Here is a 23,489-nt window from a genome sequence, read left to right on the forward strand (position 1 = left end):
TTTGATTACCATTACGAGTTTAACCTTGCTATGAAATACAAAGAAAGTGTAAAACAAAGAAAGTGAAGTCGCTGTAGATCACCCGCGGCCCCCATAAAGCCCGCTACTCCTATTCGAATGCCACAGCGCCGCTGAAGTCGTGTAAGTCGGAAAACTTCGGCCCCGGTGACCGTTTCTACTATTGTGTGTGTGCAGTGCTTGTCTCCTCGTTTTCTTTGCCTTCATAGCCCCCGTTCCCTTATCCCAGTACAGGGTTGCATACCGGACGTTCGTCTGGTTAACCTCCCTGCTTTTCCTAATCTCGCTTTCTTTCTCTCTCTCTCCCTCTACATTTCAAGGAGACAACCTGGCATGAAAGGCATGATTCTTAGAGGCCCATGCATATATTTGGCGTTCTGAATAAAACTAAAGTGTGTCAATGTTACACCGCATAATAAGACTAACATTTAGCGACCAAGCATCCGCTTTTGGGTAGTGGTACCTGATTTTCTTCGGAAGACTTAAAAATTCAGTAAGTCGTGCTTGCGTATCGATGCATCCTCTGCCTATTCATTAGCCTAACGGTTTCAGAGATGTCAGATGCTACCTGAGAAACGGATATAATAAATTACCATAAGCTACGCACCAGGTACGCGCTGTGAAATAGCGTTGGTAGATAATCACTCCAATTTAAAAAATGCATGTGTTACCCCCTTTGATAAGTCTCGGCTTGGCAAGCATATGACTCTCTTTAAAAAGACACGTTAATCCACTTTTGAGTCCCACGACTCTGCGACGAGTCGTGGGACTCAAAATTATCTCTAGAGAGAGTTCACGTGTCTCTATAAAGAGACTCATATACGTGGAAAATGAGCATTCACAAAAAAGAGTAAGAGGACTCTTTTTTTTCTTAGAGTGTTGAAACTATCGTTGACGCTTGTAGCTTTCCCTTTGCTGCACTCAACAAGGCTTGGCGCTTGTGGTTTAATCTCTTTTTTTTTGGCAATTGCTACTGGGTTCCGTATAACTCATCAAGCCAAAAGTAGCTGTCGTGAAGGTGCATTTTCATGGGCAAGTATACTAAAGATTTGGTGCAGAAGTTTCACATCTCAACGTGACCTGGTTGCAGTTATCTTATGGTCAGCGCAGTGGCGTCTGTCGTACGTCAGTTCGGTCCTCGAAATTCGCAGTCCGTAAGTCGTGCACTCTGCGGCCTCGTTCTTGACTATGGGGACAATCAATGCCTTCAGACATGAGTACAAGGTCGGCATAGCACTGACCAAAAGGGTGACGAGTGTCACCAGGGAGGATCAACGTGCTTAATACTGTCACTCGCCCCTTGTACACCGAAAGCTTACCTCGCCATTCCCTCGGAACATGCTACACTAACCTGCGGCGTCGCCGCGAAAACAGCGCGTGGCTCACGTCGGTGAAAGTGCAGTATATATAAAAAAAATATTACTGAATATATTGGCAATGAGCTGGATTTTTAACACCAGGGCAAAATTCTAAACTTTATTTTTTTCGCTATTCCAGAGCGCTACATAAGCAGTAAATCATACAGAGTGACCCACATTGGCGTCAATTAGGCTAACCTAAACAGAGTTAACTATGCCATTAACAAAAATACTACTGCTTTTACTATCGGCAGTTCATCACAAGGTTCACTCGTGTTCGATAGAGATCGCAAGTGTCCTAATTGTGTACGTGACATACATTGCAAGTGAAAGCTAAGAGTTCCCGTTTAAGAAAGAACTCCGGTGTTGCTACGATTCTGGAAAGCGTCAAAGTTCAGTACGCCCATTTTAATAACCCGTCACTCACTGACGTTACACCTCTTGCTATATCGCAGGCAAGCATGATCATTGGCCGCAAGTTCAGAGGCGCAGTCATCAGAAGCGTAGACCTGGACGACTACAATTCCAAATGCGTGGGAAAGTCTAACCTCGTGAAAGTCCTTCGCTCCAGCTTCGACGCAGCGACGCCCGACATCGACTACCCTTACAATCCACCGACAGCCTCCTGGTGGGACGAGGACATTTTCAAACTGATGCCCACCACGGCAACGCCTCCGAAGCGGACAACGACCACATCGTCGAAGGTGTCGACACCGTCTCAGAAGAAAGAGCCAGCGAGGACGAAGACTCCTACAAAGGGTCAGCCAGTCCCGTCATCAGTTACGGTACCTGCCTCGAAATTCCCGCGAACGGTTCCGAATACGCCCGACAAAGTAGTGCCTGCCGAGGCAAGCACCGCGCCCGTAAGCGGTGAACCACTGACAACTACACCTGCGGAGTCGTCTTCGAAGTCATCGACACTCGTCACTACCGAGGCGGTGACGAAGAGGAGTAGCGACGATATCTGCAAGGGTGCCAAACAAAGCGCCATGCTACCGCACGAGTCAGACTGCAGCAAATACTACCACTGCGTGCATTCCAAACCGCACCTCCAGAACTGTGCACCGGGAACAATATTCGACATCGAGCGGCAAATATGCAACTGGCCTGCGATCACCAACCGACCCGAATGCAAGCTTTCGTGATGTTTAGGCATCGTGAACGACTGTCTTGTAAACTGCATTGTACTTACTTTGCGGAATCGCATTTCTTTTTTTTTAAATAAATCGTATTTCTTCAGTGGTATTCGTTGTATAGTCATACAAGCCCCTTTTTTTCACATAATAAAGCGAAATGACTTGGACTCACCAGTGCATTCGGTGACAACGCAACACAGATTTGTTTCCACAAATACAAGTCCCCATCTGAAATTTGCGCTTTAAACTCAGTAAACGAAAAGTTGATTTACATTGGCGAGTAGCTGGAAGCTCTGTGGAGTAGATAGTGAAAAGCAAATGTGCATATGTCTAGGCTCCCGTGTACTACTGCAAGCCAGCCTCCGCTGCAATGCCACTACCAGCTATAACCGCTAGATACGTTATAACAGATTCCACAAAACGCTGCTTCAGTTTATCCACAATACAAGCCGTATGACATACGTGTATAATCCACACATACATATCAAGGAATTATGCCTCGAGCGCAAGTTTTTAGCGCAATAGACAAAAAAGAAAGCAAAGAGTAATATCACTAGATGAGTTAATAAAATTCTAAGCAGATGATGTCAGGGACAACCTTCTTGATTATGTGTGTTTGTGTGGTCTTGTGTTTTTGGTTAATTTTCGCCGCAGTTTGTGGCCTAAGACCGCTGTTCACGTAGAATACTCACGGACTGAAACAAAACATTGTTTTTTAACACGAAAGTGTTTTATGCCAGGGTCCACCAAGACTTCAGTGACGTATTTCCGTCACGGAAATGACGTCGAAAAACTACACAATCAGATGGCAAAGAAAAAAAGGTACCGTCAACGGGCATCGAACCCACGACCGCTCGGTCCGCAACAACAAATGCTGGGCACGCTATCCACTGCCCCACGGTCACAGACTCTAGAGGCTTTACGAACGCGGCTTTTATATCTACCACTCTCCCGGTCGGCTGGGTAATGTTGACCTCTGGGAGTGGTAAGGTAAAGTAATTCGTCATTGCTGTGGCCTCCGCGACTAGCACCTGCAAGCGTTTACGCGTCCGTCCCATTCGGCACGTTTTCAATAAAAGTCGAATTTTGTCAGTGCCTTAACACACCGCGAGGTGGCGACCTTTGCCAAAGCGTCGTAAAAGTGTTGGCCTATTAGCATCACGCTAATACAAATTAAAAATTGGCCGCGTATCTGCGTGCTTCACTGCAAATGTCGTCTAAAGGCGATAGAAGAGGCGCTGCGTGAGATATGGACGCCATCTGGCGGTACGTCGGGAAACATGAGTGTTGTGTTGCGGGCTGCTAGTCCCGGCGCAGCAACAGGCGAAGTCCGGCGGTGACCAACGCGACCGGCGGGGATGCCAGCCAGCCCGAACACGCGGTTTGGCGCGAAGCGCTGAAGCAGAAGGAACGTCCGCACTCAACGAGTACTCTCCACACACTCTTTTATTTACACGTCGCCTGGGTAAAACAGGAATGCCAAAGTGGCGCCCCATGGCATTCGTACAGTGCAATACAGAACCGAAACTGAAACACAACACTGAGCTCGTGCAGAGGGCACGGAAAAAGCCAAGTTTCAGCGCAGCTTAAGAAACTGGGGTCTTTAGAATTACGTATGTTTGCATTTTCTATTAAAGGAACACACCACCTAATACTTACCTAGTGATGTTGTGCCTCAGATATGTGTAATGTTTGCTTTCTGATCGACAGTGTACACAAGTATGAACCTAGTCAGCCGTTCAAGATGGCTGGCCCTTGGGCAAGTGGTTCAACTTTGGCCGAGTAGCTGAATCGAGTGACGTGCTGACAAACAGAAAGACAGACCAAAATTTTCCTCATCTCCTTGGGAAGTAAGATGCTTTAGTCAATTTAGTTGTTGTTTTGTAGTTGCTCGGTAGCGTACAGTGTATTACCCCAGCCAGTAATTGCGTCTAGCGTTTGTACAAGTTACACTGACGCAATTTATAAGTATCTAGTTTATAAGTGTCTCTCGCGCTTGCGTGTACAGGTTCAATAAACTTTCCTTTGTGACCAAAATTCTTCTGTTTAAGTATCCCAAGACTATCGTCTTTAAAAAGACTATCGTCTTTAAAATAGCTCTGCGACGCACACCTGCTTCACCTGGCTGTAACAGCGCGTTCCATGCTCACGCGCTCGCCCCGAGGAAAATCGCGGCCGGGCTACCGGGGCGGCACGACGCGCCTTGCGTTTCCCTCTGGTCCGGCCGTGGTGTTCAATCACATTTTAACATGCCGCGGGATGGCGACCAAGTTCTGCGTCCAATATGCGACGCTCTTCTGGCTATCACACCTCGTTCTCTGATTACGCTTGCACCGTTAACTACTACAGCTACCACAAAGGTTTGTTTAATCATTTAACATGGACGTTAGTCGTCGGGATGGAGATGTACCACCAATCATCAAAGTGGGTGCATACACGTTAAACGGCGCCATTAGCTGCCAGACATCAATATACATTGTGCAAACTCTCTTATATCAATGTACAGTAAGCGTTCAGTTACTTCTGTAAGGGCACGCTTTACTTTCGTGTTATTTCGATTCCTATGACGGAGGGATCAACCGTGTTTTTTTAGTATAACGACTATCATGAGCAGTTGCTAGGGGTAACCATGCCATGTGGCTGCAAATCTGGCCGCTAGGTGTAATGCTCGCTCCGATGTAAAATGTTCCAGTAAACGTTACGCCGATATGACAAGAACTGTAGACGCTGGAAACGCAAGTACGTGCACTACTTAGCCCTACATTTTCACGTCTCAAGCCGTGAGTACTGTACATATCATTCCTGAGCTACTCGACAGGGACGCGAGTTAGCAATACCTGTAGTAATGCAAGAAACAGCTATGTGTACACTTGAAGAAACTGGTCATATACATCTAATGTGATCGCAATGATATCATTTGCATCAGTAGAACAAGAGCTTTTCGAATGATGCTGCAGTTTTCACAGACAAAGATCATTGAAAGAACGCACACGCATTTATGCATGTCAAGTCAATTTGACTTCCCCGAATCGGTGACATAAAATTAAAGCGATATAGAGCTTCCCGAAGACTAAAAATTACACTCATCCTTTTTAAAGACGCCAGAAATATTCACGGGCGTTCAAAAGCTACCTCGTAATGTTGCCTTTGAATAGATTTCAGTTCCTTCTAGATGAATTTCACGCACTCCCCATGAAGAAACGTGAGAGAAAGCGCAAGAGATCTTTTGCAGGAGTTAAAATTTATGCCCATATCAACGATGATGATCCTCATTCTAAGCAAATTGCCGATAACGTTTCGAAAACAATATACCTCATTGAAAGGATGGCAGGCTTCATTCCATGTTTCTTGTGAAAAATTATTGGATCTTCTTAAGGGAACATTTATGCAGCGTTTGTGGCTTTTTCGATAATCTTTGTAGATGCCGAGTAGCCATTAACCACCACATATGCAGCGGCAACGTGTAAGTGGCTGTAAGAGCCCCCAAAAAGTCGATTTATCTTATATATGTTGTCTTGCTGGGAGCGAGCGTCAGCTTCAGTGGCGGCTACTAACATCATATCTCATGTCCCCATTGGGGGAGAAGAGGCGAAAGAAGCGGACCGTCCTCAGTGACCTCTCCTCCAAAACAATATTAGCTGTAATACCTTGCATTCGGCTGCACGAAACAGCCAACTGGTCACGTATTCATATCAATCTTTTTATATATGCGTGAAATAGCAGTAACGTATTAAAGTTATTTTAGATGTGACTTTCTATTAATACATGTGGATGTGATGTCAGCTACTTTCTCTTAATGTCGGCGTTTTCTCCTCTTCATGTAGCAATATACAGTTTTTCTTTTTCAAATGCTGTTAACCAAGCAGCCTTCACTCCAAGATGTCGTGCACCTTTTATGTGGTACACCAGGGTTCGGCTCCACGAAGTGACAGTACTCTTTGCCACTGTCCAACCACAGCTGTTGGTGTCAGGAGCAGCGTCACAAATGGGCAGTATCTCTTCATCCTAAAAAATTCGGCAGATCCCACGTACCGTGGGATGGTGACTGTGGCGTAATATCTCCCATTGAGCGAAACGTTGCAGAATGACGCTCGAGAAATGTGGAAGTGGTATACACACACTCATATGTTGAAGAGTCGCATATGTATTATGTAACCAGTTTACAGTTGCGTAACGATGCCAACAGCCACATGGGTGTTACTAACACGAGATGCGGTAAGCTGATATGTAGTGCTTATATTCTTCAATACTGGATAGCGCGAATCCGAAAAGGACAAAGAAGGAACACAGACTCACAGGACAGGCGTTACTCGCAACTAAGCTTCATTCATAAAACTTTTCCTACATATATACACAGTCGAGTGGCACGCGCAGTCGCACTGCACGTAACGTTACAGTCACAATTGCAGTCGCTACAGTTGTTATGCTTGCACCTGTCTGTTATGACGGAGAACGCACGCACGTTTCACGAACCCATGTGCATGTGTGGAAGGGGTTCTTGACAGTTCTTGAACAAGGTCATCATCACCGGGATCAGTGAGCAACAGCAGCTGGACCAGACTTGTTAATCGGATCCGTTCGTGATCGCGTTTACGAGACGTCTAAGTGTAGTGAAGTGCGAGGTATAGTACAGCTGGTGGAAATCCTGGATGCTTCTTACGATGAAATCGTCTATGATATGCTTCCTGTCCTGGACGCGGCAGCGAGGTCTATTGATGCCCTGTCCACATCCAAGCCGTCTTTCGTGCAGTATTTGGACCAGGCGTTATTGGGTCTTTTTTAATCAATGTTCAAGTCCCCGGTAATGATGAGAGGCTTAGTACTCTCAGACGATTAATTGAAGAAAACATTGGGCCCGCTTTTTCCGTAATCCACGTGGACGAGTGGATAGTAGTTGAGCGTCTTCCAAGGGTGTTCTGACGTCAGCTTCCACACTTTCCATGCGTCCGCCGCGGTGGTGTAGCGGTTACGGTGCTAGGCTGCTGACTCGAAGGTCGCGGGTTCGATCCCGGCCGCGGTGGTAGAATTTCGTTAGAGGCCAGGTGCTAGATGCCCGTGTACCGCGCGATCTCGGTACACGTTAAAGAATACCAGGTGATCAAAATTTCCGGAGCCCATCGGTACGGCGTCTCTCATAATCATATCGTGGTTTTGGGACATAAAACTCCAACAATTATTACTATTATTACTTTCCTTGCGTGTCATTTTGTGTGTGTTCGCGATTACTGTGTTGCTTGAGGCTCTGTATCACCTGTGGCACATACCCGCAACATGAACTCTGGTATGCGGGTCTGTGCCACACGGGACTGAGAGAAAGGGTTTCATGATGCACGCAACAGGTGTTTCGTGTTATTCATGCCATGACCAGTGATTCGTGTTCGTCATACACGGATCCTCTTCTATGCCATTTTTCGTATATTACAAGTTATGGGGACGACCAGGAGAGCGCCCAGACTAGATAGATAGATAGATAGATAGATAGATAGATAGATAGATAGATAGATAGATAGATAGAAATGACCAAAATGCCTGAGGTTCGCTAAGAAATGCTTTGCATTTAAAAGTACTCGCCTAGAAGCTCTTTACGCGCCGCAGTGGTCTAATGGTTATGGAGCTCGACCGCTGACCCTATGGCCGCGGGATTGAATCCTGGACACGGTGGTCACATCTCGAAGGAGCCGAAATGCTAAAGGCCTGTCTACTGTGCGTATCAGCGCACGTTAAACATCAGGTGCTCGAAATTATCCAAAGTCCTCCTCCGCGGCGTCTCCCATAGTCTTAGCCGTATTGAGACGTTACGGCCCATAATTCAACCAACCAAGAACCACAGAAAAGCACGACTAGCCTAGCTGAAACAAAAATTAACCTAGTTGGTGTCCGCAGCGAAGTATATTTTGTTAAATCAGCTAAACTCAAAGGCTATGCCATGGAATTCTGCTTTGCCGGCGGTGCGGGGTACAATTATCCCCGAACAATGATTGCTGTATCATTAACGACAGCATCTATTTTGCAAAGCATTGTTGCGGAGTGTGCGTGGCCTTCTTATCTAATGATAAGAGCGTTTATTAGGACAGCGGTTCCACTCAAGCATCTCCTTCGCCGGAAGTTCGTTATCTCAATATATCATTTTATCAGTGAACCTTTCACTCAGGCCTTTTCTATCGGTTGATGATTTCGCTTCGCAGGAAAAGCGCCCTCAATGACGAGCCTGGGTTGGAAGAAGTTGCACATACAAAGTGCATTATACACTTGTATTATTAATATCACTACGCGCCTACGTCCACCAAACCGACCATCGATGACGTTATCGGTAGCGCTTATTTAGAACTAATGCCCGACAGCTTTTCAGAAAGCTATTCGTGATTTTCTACGAATCAGCGTCGACTTCAGGTAAACATTTTTTTTACCTGCATGAATTAGGTCGGGAAATGCAGATGCATCGTGGGATTACGTTGTTCTTTTTTTTTCTTTTTTTTTGCCTCTTTCAGCGCTTCAACAATGGTTGTGGGATTACGTCTGCTGGCATTCATTTTCGCCTTCACTAGTGGTACGTTTCATTTATCTCAACATATTTCTTCCTTCCCATTAGAGTTAGCAAGCCCTACTATTGTCATCGTCAAGCTTTCTTTATACGACGAAGCCACTTTTTTAAGCTTTTAGCACATTTTTAACCATAAGAGACAAAACAAAGCACGCGGCGGCGCATATAGATTTCTCGGAATGCCGAAAGTGGGTGAAGCGTTCATTCCGCTGTAAACTGTTGCACCTTCAGACTCTTTTCACCTATTACACTCAGACCTATCACAATATTTCGGGAACACTTTACAAGTTTGCATATCGATACGTTCGTGGCACTTAGTACAATGACGTCAGCTTATTTCTTTTTCTTGTGTGAAACCGAGTATTTACAACCGTCTCCAGCTCCAAGGCAACCGTAAAGCCAAGGCGGCGAGTATGGATCACTCGCCGCCTTGGCTGCGAATGGCACTGGCTAACACTCCCAGTGTTTACACATACACAAGTACCCAACAAAGTGCACGGGGAAGTGCTATCCGTTGTAGCTTAATCGGTAGGGCATCGGACGCATAACCCGAAGGTCGGGTTTCGGATCCCACCAACGAAAAGGGGGATTCTTCCGATTTTACAGCATAGCTACTGCACTCTACAGCTAAAAGGTAACAATGTCGGCTATGCATTCCTTGGCCTAACTGCTTCTTGGATTAATATGGTTTTGTGTAAGAAAAAAAGCAGAGCCCGGAAAGAATTCCCAGCTGCGACCTTCTATAATATATAAAATTTGCTTTCTAGTTTCTCGCACTGTCATGCTCAGGCCCGTAGCCAGGGCAGGGGGGGGGGGCTGGGTCCCCGCCCCGAAATTTTGAAGTAGGTGTTTTTACCAAAAATAAATAATAAAAATAGGTGTTTTTCTCAAATAGTCAAGGTTTTCAGCAAGTGCCCCCTTCTCCCCCCCACCCCGAAGAAAATTTCTGGCTACGGGCCTGGTCATGCTCTATTCCACGTGCGGCACTGTCCTTTCACAGCACAAAAGTACAGCTCGATGGCGCAGAAAATGTCGAAAGCACAATACCACCATTGCATTCGAACAGTTCCGCGCCACGTACTCAAAATTATCTACGCTCTTGTTTGCAGTTGCTGCAACGACGCAGAAGCCAAACTACTACACATTCTGCTTCTGGGACGGCTTCTCCCGTTTTCGATCGGACCCTTACAAGTCCACCGTCAGCGACATCCCCGCTGAACTATGCAGCGCCGTCGTCTACTCCCACGTGACCATCGACGAAAAGAGTCACTGGATTAGGCTGACCGATAAGGAGCTGGAGCTCGGTACACGTGAATTCCTTGGTTCTATTTGTGACACCTCGTTCGCGAACAGCGGTTATTTTGGGGGCCAGCTCAAGACTTGACCAAGCAGAGACGCGGTAGTGCTGCTCGTGAAAATGTAGGCCAGTCGATCGACAAAATACATATATCGCAGTGATAGCAATTACCCAGTTCAAAATTTTCCTATCATCCCTTACCATAATCTACCGTAATGATGGAATGTCTTCCATCATAATGGTTGATGTTGATATTGTAGTGGTCAAGGTGGATACATAGTGAGTGATGTTGAGGCACCCTCCCATGAAACCTCTGAGTCTGCTTCCAGCTTACCACCCTTAACCTGGACTGAAAGATAGCTGTTAATCGCATGAACATACGCACGAGGCAGGCGTCTCCTCTGGCCCAGAGAAGGCGTTCACCGTGTACAGCTGTTGATGTGAACTGCTGCTAATCCATTTAGATCCCCGATCAGGGCAGTGAACTACAAGGAGGCGCATGGCGCACTTAGTATACTCATTTTTCTCAAAGCAATCCGCTTCGCGATTTTCGGTTTCGCAAGTTTCAGCGAGCAAAACAACAATATTATAGTATTTTTGTGGGTCTATGTAATGCTCAAAAATAGCAAGTGAATAGCCCCGTGGAACTAATAGCGACAGAGCCAACAGGTGTTCCTTAAAATTGCAAAGGTAACTTTCCTGCGATGCAGTCTGCCCAACGAATGGCGACGTAGCCATTTCTGCAAATAGCCTGTACAAACGCAACTGGCTTGTGTTATGACGGGGCGAAGATGTAGACTTCGTATCTCGCGGCGTAATGCACAAAAAAAAGGACAATACTAGTAAGTGCGATAGCAACAAGTTGAAATGTTATCACAATTAGGGTTGCTAGCTAACTCCCTAGCATGCGACTTGGCGTCACTCAAAGAAACTCTCACGTCAGGAAACGCGGCCGCTGCAACGAGCGAAGCAACCTCCGTGCTGCCTGTCGCCTCAACGAAAACTGTGTGTTGAGAGCATAGCATGTGCAAAGGTATGGTCCGTCTGCCGATCACTGTCAGATAGGGTCCACGCGACCACGCCCAGCGGCTTAAAGTATGCAGTTGCAGCCGAAGCCGCGCAGCCCTCTCCTGGACCACCCGTGGGCCTTTCGGGAGACGAAAGGTGGCCGGCGCGTTTCGGCTTCCCTGAGTCCGCGTTAGTCGGCTGCGCTCGCGCGATTTCATTCGCACATATATAGGATGAGCAGGCCGATGTTATCGCACTTTAACTTTATACGGAGCCTCACGGCGTCGCCGACGGCGACACCGTGAGGCTTTGTATAAAGTCCAAGCGTCCATATAATATTGCATATATAGTATCCACATAATTGATATTGCAAAAAAGCAAACACCAGCATGTGCAGCTAGAACGTTGGTTTCATTTCAACGTTGACAGGTTCCGCCACTAGTTGAGGGAACTCGCAGTGCAGAGAAGCGAGCTTATGAATTATGAAATGTCTGCAGTGGTACGAAGTGCTTAGAGTTGACTATCACACCAAACAATCTTAGTGTAATCGCATTTCAGGGAGTTGAAAGTTGAAGTAGTTGTGATCGTTAAGCGAGTTTTAATTTTTAATAATTATGATAAGAAAGTTGTATTAGTTCCAGAGACCTGGCGGTTTCTCCACTGGTTTTAAAAAGATATTGAATAACACTAAGAAAACTTCCTCTCCATTCGTCATTCAGAATGGGCTGACACTTTCAGTGACCTTTTTTTTTCACACAGACCCAGAATCAAGAGCTTACGCCAAATCTTGTTTCTACAATCCGATATGGGTGCTGCCCCCGAACAGTAAGTGGACCGCGCGCTTAACAGGTCATTCGTATGACTGTCTGTACAGGTGCGTGCTTTTGACCAAGGCTTTTCCTTCTTTGCCTCTTACAGGAGTGTTCGAACAGATGATGGATCTCAAAAAGCGCAATCCAAAGCTTAAAATTTTGCTTGCCGTGGGTGGCCCTCACGACCCGCTAGAAAAGTATTGGCAGTTCATCCCAGTGGTTTACTACTGGAAGGACATGACAGAGAGTCTGGCGCAGTGGTTGAGGGCGTACGACTTCGACGGCGTCGTCCTGGACTTCTTTTCCGGCACGTCGTCGCTTCAGGACACTGCCCGCAATTGGGACAATTAAAGCGAAGTTCATTCATCCATTTGTCAGGGTGAGGGAGCATTGTCATTTAAATGCAAGCAGTGTAACGTTGAGTCACAGCTACAGCTTCGTAGATTATCATCATCATCAGTCTTACTATGCCCTCTGCCAGGCAAAGACCTCTCCCATGTTTCATCAATTAACCCGGTCCTGTTCTTGCCCGGGCCACGCTTTCCCCGCAAACTTCTTAATCTCATCTGCCCGCCTAACGTTCCGTATCCCTCTAGTGCGCTTACCTTCTCTTGGAATTCACTCTATTACTGTTAATGACCAGCGCTTATCTTGTCTTCGCGTTACATGACCTGCCCATGCCCATTTCTTCTTGATTTCGACTAAGATAAGGTATATAACAGCGGCACTTTACCGGCACTTACCTACTGGCGGAGACCTGGAGGCTTACGAAAAAAGGTTCACATTAAATTGAGGACGACGCAGCGAGCCGTGGAAAGAGAAATGATAGGTATAGTCTTAAGGGACAAGACACAACCAATTTAATCTAACAGACAATTAGGCCAAGGAAAGCATAGGCGACACTAGTTGTATTTGACTGAAGTGTAGTAATTATGACGTAAATTGAGATGAACTTAGGTGGACTAAAGATCACCCTATCCGTCGGTGGGATCCGAACCCGCAACCTTCGAATTACGTGTTTGATGTTCTACCGATTAAGTTACGACGGGCGCGTAATTCGAAGGTTGTGAGTCCAGATCCCACCGACGAAAAGAGTGATTCTTCGTCCACTTTGATACATTCCAACTTACGTCACAGTTATTACACTATTTAAAAAGACAGCTAATGTCCCGTATGTTTTCCTTGGCCTAATTGCCTGTTTGATGGAAATGGCTGCGTCTAGCAAAGAAACAAGCCCCTCGGAAAAACTTTCCTTCTAAGGTACAAAAAGGAGCTAAGTGAGTGAGGGAAAAACGCTTGTTAAGGTCATTTTATTAGATGGAAAGAGCCCAAGAGGTCAGTTTGTTTTTCATCAACTCTACATATGTGGTTCAATTGCACCCTCATGGTGATTTTCTGCATGCTAGCTTTGTTGTTTTATAAACTACCGCTTCTTGTAGAAAATAGATTGAAGTGGTTGGAGGCCATATGTCTCTTACCCTCCTCCCAGTCATTTCCCACTACCACCCGGTCCTGCTTGTGATAGAAAATAGCGAGACATTAACTATCACCCTTTGACTGCCTCAATATATTAAACAGCAGTAAGAAAAAGGACTTTTTTCAATCAATTTTACTTTTATTGGCAAATCCAAAGAAATTGTAACAAACTATCTGGACCGATAGCCCACATTGGCTAGTCGTTGGTCCATATAAACAGGTTAGGAGTGCATATATATTCATACATATATATGTATACATATTCACATATGCATATAGATACGTATACACATACACATGGACGCATATACATATGTGCAGAACTAACAAAATCTGATAAAGCAAAGATATGTAACAAGTGATGTTCATAATTGCAGCTTTAACAGATATAAAGTAGGTGAATGGACAAAATACAGTAGGTCCAAGTATTTTCCTGAGATCTAGCGGTGCTGTGCAGTTGAGCGTATTCTACTCTGGAGACAAGTTTTTTCCCTGTATGCGCCTTTATATACGCCGGCAGAATTCTCTGTTTTTTATTAAAGAGCTATCTCTCTCTCTCTCTCTCTAGAGACTGTAACAATAGACTGGTCAACTAACATTTCGAAAGGCCGCCGTGTAACACTTCGTGCTCATGTCTGTTTTTTTTTACATGCAGCAAATCAACTATGATCTGCAAGAGCACAAAAAGGTATGGAGTATCACGCTGACCCTGCCGGCTTTTGACAGCACCACTCACCATCTCTTCGACATCGAGAGGCTAACGCAGTGAGTATTAAGGAATTCACGTAAACGTATAGACAACCCAGAAATCCAACGACGACACCTATGACTGCCACATGGACCATTTCATGCCACTTTTTTCTTGAGTGCTGCATTTGTGTTTTGAAATGCCGAACGACAATACCACCAGTGATATGCCCTAACGTTCCTCAGAAGAGAAAGTGCATTTCAAGCTCACGTCGCAAACTGAACGAAGCTGCAAAAGCAAAGACGTATAGTATGGCAGTTAAAACTACTGTTGTGCCTCCGTCAACCGGTGACAGAAATAATGAAGGTCTTCACGCAAAATAGTGTTCGTAATGGTTTCACCATTCGTGGATGTAATGTCTCTATACCTAGGTTCAGCAAAACAGCCTTACACAAAGAACGCATGTGATCGCCTAGCTATTCTGCTTAGTTCCCAGAATCAGCTGTCTGTATGCCCGAGAGGCGGCTGCTGCCGTAACCTTTCCATAGAAATTCTGCCACTGGCACTCACCTACCCTTTCAGCCGTTAATCGTTTTAACGTTTTCCCGAAGGCGCTGCGTAATTGTGTTCGTCAAACGCTTTCCTTTATTCTATCCTGAACGTCGATACGTTGAAGCTTTGCAGTGACACTGATTTGTGGCAACTAAATTAAGGTCATTTCGCAGCTTCACCTCCTTCTGGAAGCGAACAATTGTTTTGCTGTACTGCTGTTTCACAATTTCCTGAGCTCATATTTCGGGGTAATATTGTTCATTGTACAAGCTCTACACCTGCATTCTATACTTCAACACAGTTTTAAGCAGCTTTAAGCTATTTCCATATTACCCCTACAGGGACCAGACACCAGTGTTCTCGAAGACCATGAACTTACGTCCGTGTTTTTCTTTCCTTTCCTCTTTTTAGTGAAGTCAACTTTTTCTTGGTGAAATCTAACGACTGCCTCGAATTTCCAAAGGGCGCATTGCTAAACGTTACAAGGACAATGGACATGACCGATGCAAGTATACGTAAACTCTTTTGTTTTCTTTGCCTTGTCCCATTTGTGGACATTCTACTAACCGGCAGCGCTGTGAAGGCACGTATAGTTTGCATAAGCAGGCCTGCTTCCGCGGCGCGTTGCGCGTCACCTATGAGCACCCCGCGTGTCGTTGTCCAGGCATAGCGCCCTTACGCGCAGTACGCCATAATAAAGGAGACCAGCTCTCACAATTCCGCTAAAGATATTGGGCATGCGGCTTGCTTCAACAACTTAGATAGCTCGCTGCTTACTACCAGACCTCGTAGACCTCTCATTTCTTTCGTAGATCCAGTGTTTTCATGAAACTTTAGCAAGAGAGAGAGAAATAGATGAAAAGGAAGAGGCAGGGAGGTTAACCTGGTGCAAGTGACCGGTTTGCTACGCTTCACAGGGGTGGGGATATAGGGGTCGGAGAGAGGACACAGAGAGAGTGAGATGAAATAATAAAAAAAACACCGCACGCATGCACGCACATGCAGGACGTCCTGTCAGAGCCGTTCTGAAAGACCGGTTGAACGCAGAAAGCGCATTAGCGCCTGCACTGCCTTCTTCTGTGACGTTAAGTCCTGTCGGTGGCGCAGGATTCTTTCTTTCGAAAGAGTTTCCGAAAAACTTTAGCAAGATTGTTTCCTTGGCAATGCAGGCAGTGTATTTAGTATGAACAGCGCAGCACAACTCTGTAGCGGCCTATGAAGCCACTGGAGTTGCATTCCTAATGTTACAATCGCAAAGAGATTCGTACAGTGCCGCTCGTAGCCTTGAATGGTATGGGACACGAACAGGCTTGACATCGCAGTGACTCCCTCGTCCTCTACGACTGGGGCACCCTTGTACATTTAAAAAAGTTCGCGAGTAGTGCAGTAGACACGCGCCTTTGATCAGCATCGTCAGTAGAAACAGTGAGTCATACCTATGAGGCGTCATTTGTTAATATATTATTTGTCAAGCTACATTCTTCGTTGATTGGATATTACATGAAATGCAATTTCTAACAAATATAATTCGAGATCAGCGCCCTCGTTTGGAGCAAGCATATTTATTATAGTGCGACATAAATGATAAATTCAAATGTAGCGTGAATTCCGTGCCATATTCGTGATGCAAACTAATAGTTGCATCTGGTTGCTGTATTTCTTTATGTAAAAAGGAAGTATGTGTACTTCATGGGGTTGGTGTATCGCCACCTTAGGCATAGGTCCAAGAAGACTTGAATAACAGAGATTTACATGGCGGACAGTACAACAGCTGTCGCTAAGTGCATTTTTGGTTATGCAACGAAATCTCAGAAGGAATGACATGCATATCAATTTTCCAGCGTTCCGCTTCATGCGTGTGCAGCGTGCATATTACCGCGATGCTGTGCCCCTGGCAAGCTTGCATTGATTAAAAAGACTGAAATAGCACCGCAGTGCTTACCATAGCACGATTCTTATGCTGTTTTCTGATCTGTAAAAAAACAAATACTTGCTAGAGAGCAATAAGAAGACGCTGGCAAAAATGAATGGACTGACATGCTTACGACCAACCTTGCAACAATCTGTCTTCCGTCGCACGAGGTCTAGGGTTTAAAAAGTTCAGGAGTGGTTCATCACCAGTCACATGCGAGGTCCGTAAAAATTAAGAATTTCAAGAGCACTCGCGACACTCATATTGGCGTGTTGTATGGTGATATAACCCTTAGACACCAGGAAAAACTCGACATAATAATGGGCACGCACTCTCTGAAACCGATATTTGCTAAAACTTGTGCGTTTAAATACGGCTCTTTCCACAAAGAATTTTCGACTGGAACGCTCTTCCTAAATCCATTTTTGAGGAGGCTAATTTTCAAACGGCACTGGAAAAATTGTTGTTTTGGTTATCATTTTTATTCGTTTGTTACGTAGCACGTATTACATGTTTAATCGTGAAAGCCTGTTCGATTGCTAGTGGCGTTATTAATGTGTAATGCCGATATGTTTCTGTGTACATTGATTTTCTTCTTTATCTTGTTTTATTTTTCCACTCCTGCTTGGGCCTGTTATGGCCTGCATAAGTGTTGATAGACAGACAATGAACTTTATTAAGATAGTCCTGAGGAGCACCACAGCCGTTCAGGGCGGCAGCGCCGCGGGCCGCTCCCACGTGGGGACGGGGAGGCCAAGCCTCACCGCCGCGTCGTGGGCCCTCTGGACGGCCCTTAATTGGTGTAGTAGATTCGAGCTCCTTAGCTCGGAGCACCGTATGCGAGATAGCTCATGGGCCACTGGCACGTGCATTGTTGCGTCGCGCTGCGCGCGGCTTCTTAATGGCCTGCCCGCGCTTCGCTTCATTCGAAAATAATCATGTTTTCAACATAAGCTGAAAGGAGGAAACCGGGTGGGACATTTGCCTGCATACATCGCAGGGCTAGATCCGCCTGCAACCTACACTCTAAGAAAAAAGAGTGTCCTTTGACTTTTCCTTGCTACATATGTGACTCTCTTCTCTATAACTCTCTTTAGAGCGTCACCTTGACTCTTTTAGGAGAGTCGCAGCGCGCACGACTCTTCAAAATTGAGTTAGCGTGCCTTTTTAAAGAGTCACACATCTCACGACTCTCCTAAACAGAGTCAGCGTGCCTCTCTAAAGAGAGTTATACATGGGAGAGTCACATGTGTAGTAAAGAAGAGTCAAAGGACACCTTTTTTTTCTTAGAGTGTACAACATCCGCCTCCTCCTCCTCTGTCGCACGACTCGCACGCTGTTACGTTCATTTAACTCCATAAGTACACTCACGCGATGCGCTCTATATGCATCGAACCAAAACTACTCATGCCCGGCACAATCATGTCTCCCTTCCAGATTGACAGAGCGGAGCTCATAGTAAAGAAAGGCGCTCCACGCCAGAGAATCGTGCTTGAGGTTCCGCTGTCCGCTAGAACGTACACCACGACGCCCGCAGCATTCGGCGTTCACACCGTATTCCCGGGCTTCTCTGGAAACTACACGAATCTTCAGGGATCCCTCGCATCTTTTGAGGTGAGCAAAAAAAAAATACAGTACGATGTAACAACATGGCGTTGCAGCATACTTCCACCTACCCTTGCCCTTGTAGGGGTAGTAAACCAGGTTAAAAATACTTAAACTACTTGTTTTTAATACGCCTCGTTCACTCTCTCCTCTGCAATTTTCTCTAGGTGAGGGTGCTTTGTTGCATGCAGGGCTAGTGCCATCTCGAACCGGTGCCTGAAGAGCATCTTCATCAAAAGGCGGACATCCTCTTAAAATACTTCTTAGCGCACACTGAACTAGACAAGCGCTTGTGATGAGCAGCCATGAACAGTTGTAGTATATTTATAGACTGGTATAACGTGGGTAAAACTTGAACAGAAATGTGCGAGCGTGAACGCTGTATTGCAAAGTGAACGTTTACTAGCGCACTGTTCCTGCGATGTTTTCTTTTTCTTCATTTGTTTCTTTTTGCAATATGTTTTTCCTTGCCTGTTCATTTTTGTTTAGGGTAAACGTTGTTTTTGCTCTTTTTTTTTGTACTGTAGAACCTAGAGAAACGGAGTAGCCGAGGCAATAGAAACCTCAGCCTTTCCGTAGCAAACAAGTTAGAACAGAACAGAACAGAAATCAAATCGTAACATCGGAATAATGTCCTCACAGAGAGAAAGCTAATGCTAATGAAAAGTAACTGCGTCGCGAGCCTTGGTGAAGCGGTCATGGTGGTATATTCAACAGAAGAATTGCGCAGGTTTTCTTGCCAAGCTTCCTCTTTTAGAAAAATTCTACGATTGAAGGTCGTATCATTTCATCAAGTACGATTCCTGGTTGCTGCTAAGAGAGGACCAAAACAAGGTCGAACGCTGAAACTGCTATCCAAATTCGTGATGCTTCTCTACATTACCCATGCCTGTTAATGCATGTTGTTCAATTTTGCAGGCGCAATCAGCACAAACATTAAGATGAACAACAGACAATGGGCTAGTTTCTTAACCGTTATCATTTTTTTTGCGGAACTACAAAATTATATTGGACACAGAAAGAAAAATACATGAATGAAACACCGACGCAAACAACAGGCATGCGTTGGCGTTCCGTGATTATCTTTTTCTCGCTGTGTCCAGTATATCTTTATAGTTTTGAAAAAGGTGAAGCTTTCGCTTACGGCATACTCAAATTTTCATATTCAAGTACGCGCAAACACACGAACACTCTCATCGAACATAAGCTGAACTTATCTGAAAAAAAAAAAATTGATGCAGTTAACCTGCACCTTAACTGCAGCAGCAGTATACGCGGAGAACCGTTTGTATTAGTAGCCTGATTTCTTTGGAAGGACAAAAACTGGGAAGTTACAAATCGAAACTTGCGCCAAAATGTTGCAACACCAAGACTCATTGCTGTAAAAAACAAGATATCGCAGATCTGTAAACAGCCATTGTTATAGAATTCCGAGCGGAAGAATGAGAATCATGAATTTACATTTTCTAATAAATTAGTTGCAAACTTCTCGGAAGGCCTCCAAGGGCCATATTATCAATTAAGTCCTGTATTGAAGAGAGGGTCATAATATCGTTGAGCGAAAAAGCTAGTTGAGGATTGAAACTATTTTTCTGCGTCTGTCTAGTGGTATTCTTCGCTTTATCGTGATAATAATTATTTTGTTTACTTTAGAACACTAGTGCCCTTACAAACTCACGATGACATTTATGACATGTGTTTATAATTTCTGTAAGTGTATTTGCATCCAGCACGGTACAATGTCGCGTCATTTCAAAATGGGAATTTTTTTTTTATATTTGTGCGTACTCGATGTGTCACATTTGCTGCTTTCAGTTCTGTCATCAGGTCCCCTCAAGTTGTGTACAACATTTGGTGTAGAGGAGCGATATAATCCTTCGATAAATGAACTGCATGGCACTTTCACTCATGAACCTTTTCCACATTTATTCCGCGCATTGTATACCAGTTAATATAAGCTCCACGAGCGCAATTACTTTCTGCAATAAAATCCCCAAAGCTATCCATCGGTAAAATCTCCTTCTGTTGTCCACCTGCTTCCAACAATGGTTCCAACACGATGTGGCTAGCATGCGCTCTTTCGGACTCTTCCAGCGCAAGAACTATTTTTTTTAGCTGTCGCCGAGCATCCACAAATGTGCAGGCGGCACCAAGCACGTAAGTACGCGTACATGCCGAAACACAGTGACCGACAGAAATGCACAATTTATTATGAACAACGCTCTAACTTTTTGAACAAAAATGCACATCCCAAAGAACGTCCATTGACATACTTGTTACTCCATTTTCTACTCACGTGTGTTCCAGGTGTGCGACCAGCTTCAAAGCGGTTGGGAGCAAGGACTCTCCAGTCCAGACTCCTGTCCGTTTCTAAAGAAGGACGAAGACTACGTAGCCTACGAAGATGAAGAGAGCGTTCGTAAAAAAGTAACGCATATTCATAAGTCATCTATTTTCACTTTCGTAGCTTTGATTCAGTAAACTCACATCACAGAACAGGGGAGAAGGGGGTATGAAACGCGAATATTTAAGCCCGTTGCCGCTGTGTACTCGCGACAGGCAGCTCCAGCAAATAGTATGCCCACTGTCGCCATTGACCCCCTCTTACACAATTGTTCAACTTGCGAAGTGATTCTTAACTACTGGCCCCAGCGTCCGTAAGCACAATTATCGGTTCAGGCCAAAGCAAAGCGTTTGTCAGGCATGCAATAAAACCCTGAAAAAAGATTTCGGAAGGATGCAAACTGTGAGTCATGGAAAGCACGGCTTCACTATTGACTTCATGTGTGCATACTCGAAATTAAGGGTACACAAGGGCACGGAAGGCCTGCTCAGAGTCAAGCACTTATTTCGCGTTTTTTAAGAGAATATAAAGCTTTTGAAATGTTGTGTGTCAGATCAAATGAAACGTTTGGCGTTTTTATTTACTTTTTTTATTTTGCATTGCCTCGGTGTATTTAGAATACATCGATCGATGCTCTGTACATTCTTAATATTCAAATTAATTAGCAAGCCGAGTTGCGAATATTAGGAGAGATAATGCTAGAAAAGAGGCCAAATAAATTATCATGGAAGACGAACCAGTGGCTACGCAATATTAAATATACTAACACTTGTGCAACCGATCCTCAGTACCCAGTAGCTGCGAAGCAACTGACCATGGCGGCGGTCAGACCTGTGGCGCTGCGGAGGGCGCTAGGAATCTTTTGGTCTGAACAGTTGCCATTGGAATCTGATGCCTGCTACATTTAATGTTAGAACGTTATCCATTGAGGCAAGAGCAGTGCTGTTGGATGAACTAGAAGGTGGTAAGGGGTATGTAATAGAGCTCAGTGAGGTTAGGAGGACAAATGAAGCCTATGCACTACTAAATAGTGGGCATGCCCTATACCATAGTGGCTTAGTGCATAGAACAGCACTAGGAGTGGGATTATTTATCAATAACGAGGTGGTACAGGCCTAAGCGCTTGCATCTAGCCATGACGACCAGTTAGTTTAAAGCTTCTATGAAGGCATGGAATCGGCAACGGCTAAGGAAAAATCACAGTATACTGTACTGATGGGCTACTTCAACGCCAAGGAACGCATGAAGCAGGCTGGAGACCAGTCAGTGGGGGAACATGGGCATGAGTTCTAGGGATAACAGAGAAGAATTATTAGTAAAGTTCGAATAACGCAATAAATTATGGATCTTGAATACATTCTACCGAAATCGGGAGAACTGGAACAGAACGTGAAGGAACCCTAATTGTGAGACTAAAAGTCAAATAGGTTTGTGAGCACATCCTGGCATCGTGCAGGAAATGAAAGTGCTCGGTAAGGGGAGATGTAGTAACTATAGGATGGTGAGATCTCACCTGTACTTGGGGAGAGAGCGGAACAAACTGGTACTGAAGTCAAGAAATGAGTTAGCTCTAAGAAACAAAGTGCAGGAATTCAGGATCTCGCTCTAGAACCGATACTCGGCTCTAACCCAGGAAGATGGCCTCGATGATCGATAATATTACCTTGATTACGCTGCAACTGGAAATCTAGCAGTTTGCATTAAAGGAAGCACGCCATAATTCAGTACATATATTTTCATAACTTATCACTCGTTGACGTCACACCTCTCACTACAATACAGGCAAACATGGTCATGGGTCGCAAGTACCGTGGTGCGGCCGTCAGGAGCGTAGACCTGGACGACTACAACTCCCAATGCGCGGGCAAGACTAACCTTCTCAAAGCCCTTCGCTCCAGCTTCGACGCAGCGAAGGCCGACATGGACTACCCTTACAATCCACCGACAGCATGGTGGTGGGACGGGGACAATGACAAGATGATACCTACCACGGCACCGCCTCCGAAGTGGACAACGACCAGGCCACCGGAGGAGGTGTCGACACCGACCCAAGAGAAAGAGCCAGCGGGCACGAATACTCCTACAACGGGAAAGCCAGTGCCGTCAACCGTCATGGTACCTGCCTCGAAAGACCCGTCAACAGTTCTGAATACTCTCGAGAAGGTAGCGCCTGCCGAGACAACCACCACGCCCGTTAGCGGTGATCTACAGACAGTGACACCTGCGGAATCGTATTCGAAGTCGTCCACACTCGCAACTTCCGAGGAGGTAACGACAAAGAGTAGAGAGGACATCTGCAAGGGTGCCAAACAAAGCGCTATGCTACCGCACGAGTCCGACTGCAGCAAGTACTACCACTGCGTGCATTCCAAACCGCTCCTCCAGAACTGTGCACCGGGAACAATATTCGACATCGAGCGGCAAATATGCAACTGGCCGGCGATCACCAACCGACGCGAATGCAAGCTTTCGTAATGTGCTTAGCACGCGGATTGATTGTCTTGTGAACGTCTTGAGAATATATGTTTCGAAATCATTATCTTTTTCGAATAAATCGTACTTTCCAAATTGGTATGATGGCCGACAAGCCGTTTCGTCATCCCTTTGTTTTTATTCGGGGCTCCACAGCGAAAGCCGAGACGTTAAGCACAGTAGCCGCTGCGGTGCGCTGCTTGGCCATGGTCCAGAGCGCTCTCTGCATGGCTCGCTGCTGGACAGTGGCGTACCAGCTCGTTCGCGAGT

General features: G+C 45.4%; 2 protein-coding genes across 2 annotated transcripts in view; both read left to right on the forward strand.

Moving 5' to 3' along the window:
• LOC119375513 (endochitinase) overlaps nucleotides 1–2,640 on the forward strand; it is a 35,123-nt gene extending 32,483 nt beyond the window's left edge. The window contains exon 10 of the mRNA XM_037645704.2: nucleotides 1,832–2,640. Within this exon, the coding sequence (XP_037501632.1) occupies nucleotides 1,832–2,521 (690 nt within the window). The 3' untranslated portion in view covers nucleotides 2,522–2,640. The remainder of the gene's footprint in view (nucleotides 1–1,831) is intronic.
• Nucleotides 2,641–18,220: 15,580 nt separating this feature from the next.
• Nucleotides 18,221–23,222, forward strand: LOC125756421 (endochitinase-like). The gene is made up of 3 exons (XM_049411208.1): nucleotides 18,221–18,412; nucleotides 20,711–20,818; nucleotides 22,530–23,222. The coding sequence occupies exons 1-3, from the start codon at nucleotides 18,221–18,223 to the stop codon at nucleotides 23,220–23,222; spliced, it is 993 nt and encodes a 330-aa protein (XP_049267165.1).
• Nucleotides 23,223–23,489: the final 267 nt, after the last annotated feature.

The sequence above is a fragment of the Rhipicephalus sanguineus genome, chromosome 11 (genome assembly GCF_013339695.2).
Source record: "Rhipicephalus sanguineus isolate Rsan-2018 chromosome 11, BIME_Rsan_1.4, whole genome shotgun sequence".
Classification (NCBI taxonomy): Eukaryota; Metazoa; Arthropoda; class Arachnida; order Ixodida; family Ixodidae; genus Rhipicephalus; species Rhipicephalus sanguineus.

Coding starts and splice junctions, on each gene's coding strand:
- LOC125756421 (XM_049411208.1), top strand. CDS start 18,221: ATGTCTCCCTTCCAGATTGACAGAGCGGAGCTCATAGTAAAGAAAGGC. Junction 18,413..20,710: donor GATCCCTCGCATCTTTTGAG/GTGAGCAAAAAA, acceptor CGTGTGTTCCAG/GTGTGCGACCAGCTTCAAAG. Junction 20,819..22,529: donor CCTACGAAGATGAAGAGAGC/GTTCGTAAAAAA, acceptor ACTACAATACAG/GCAAACATGGTCATGGGTCG.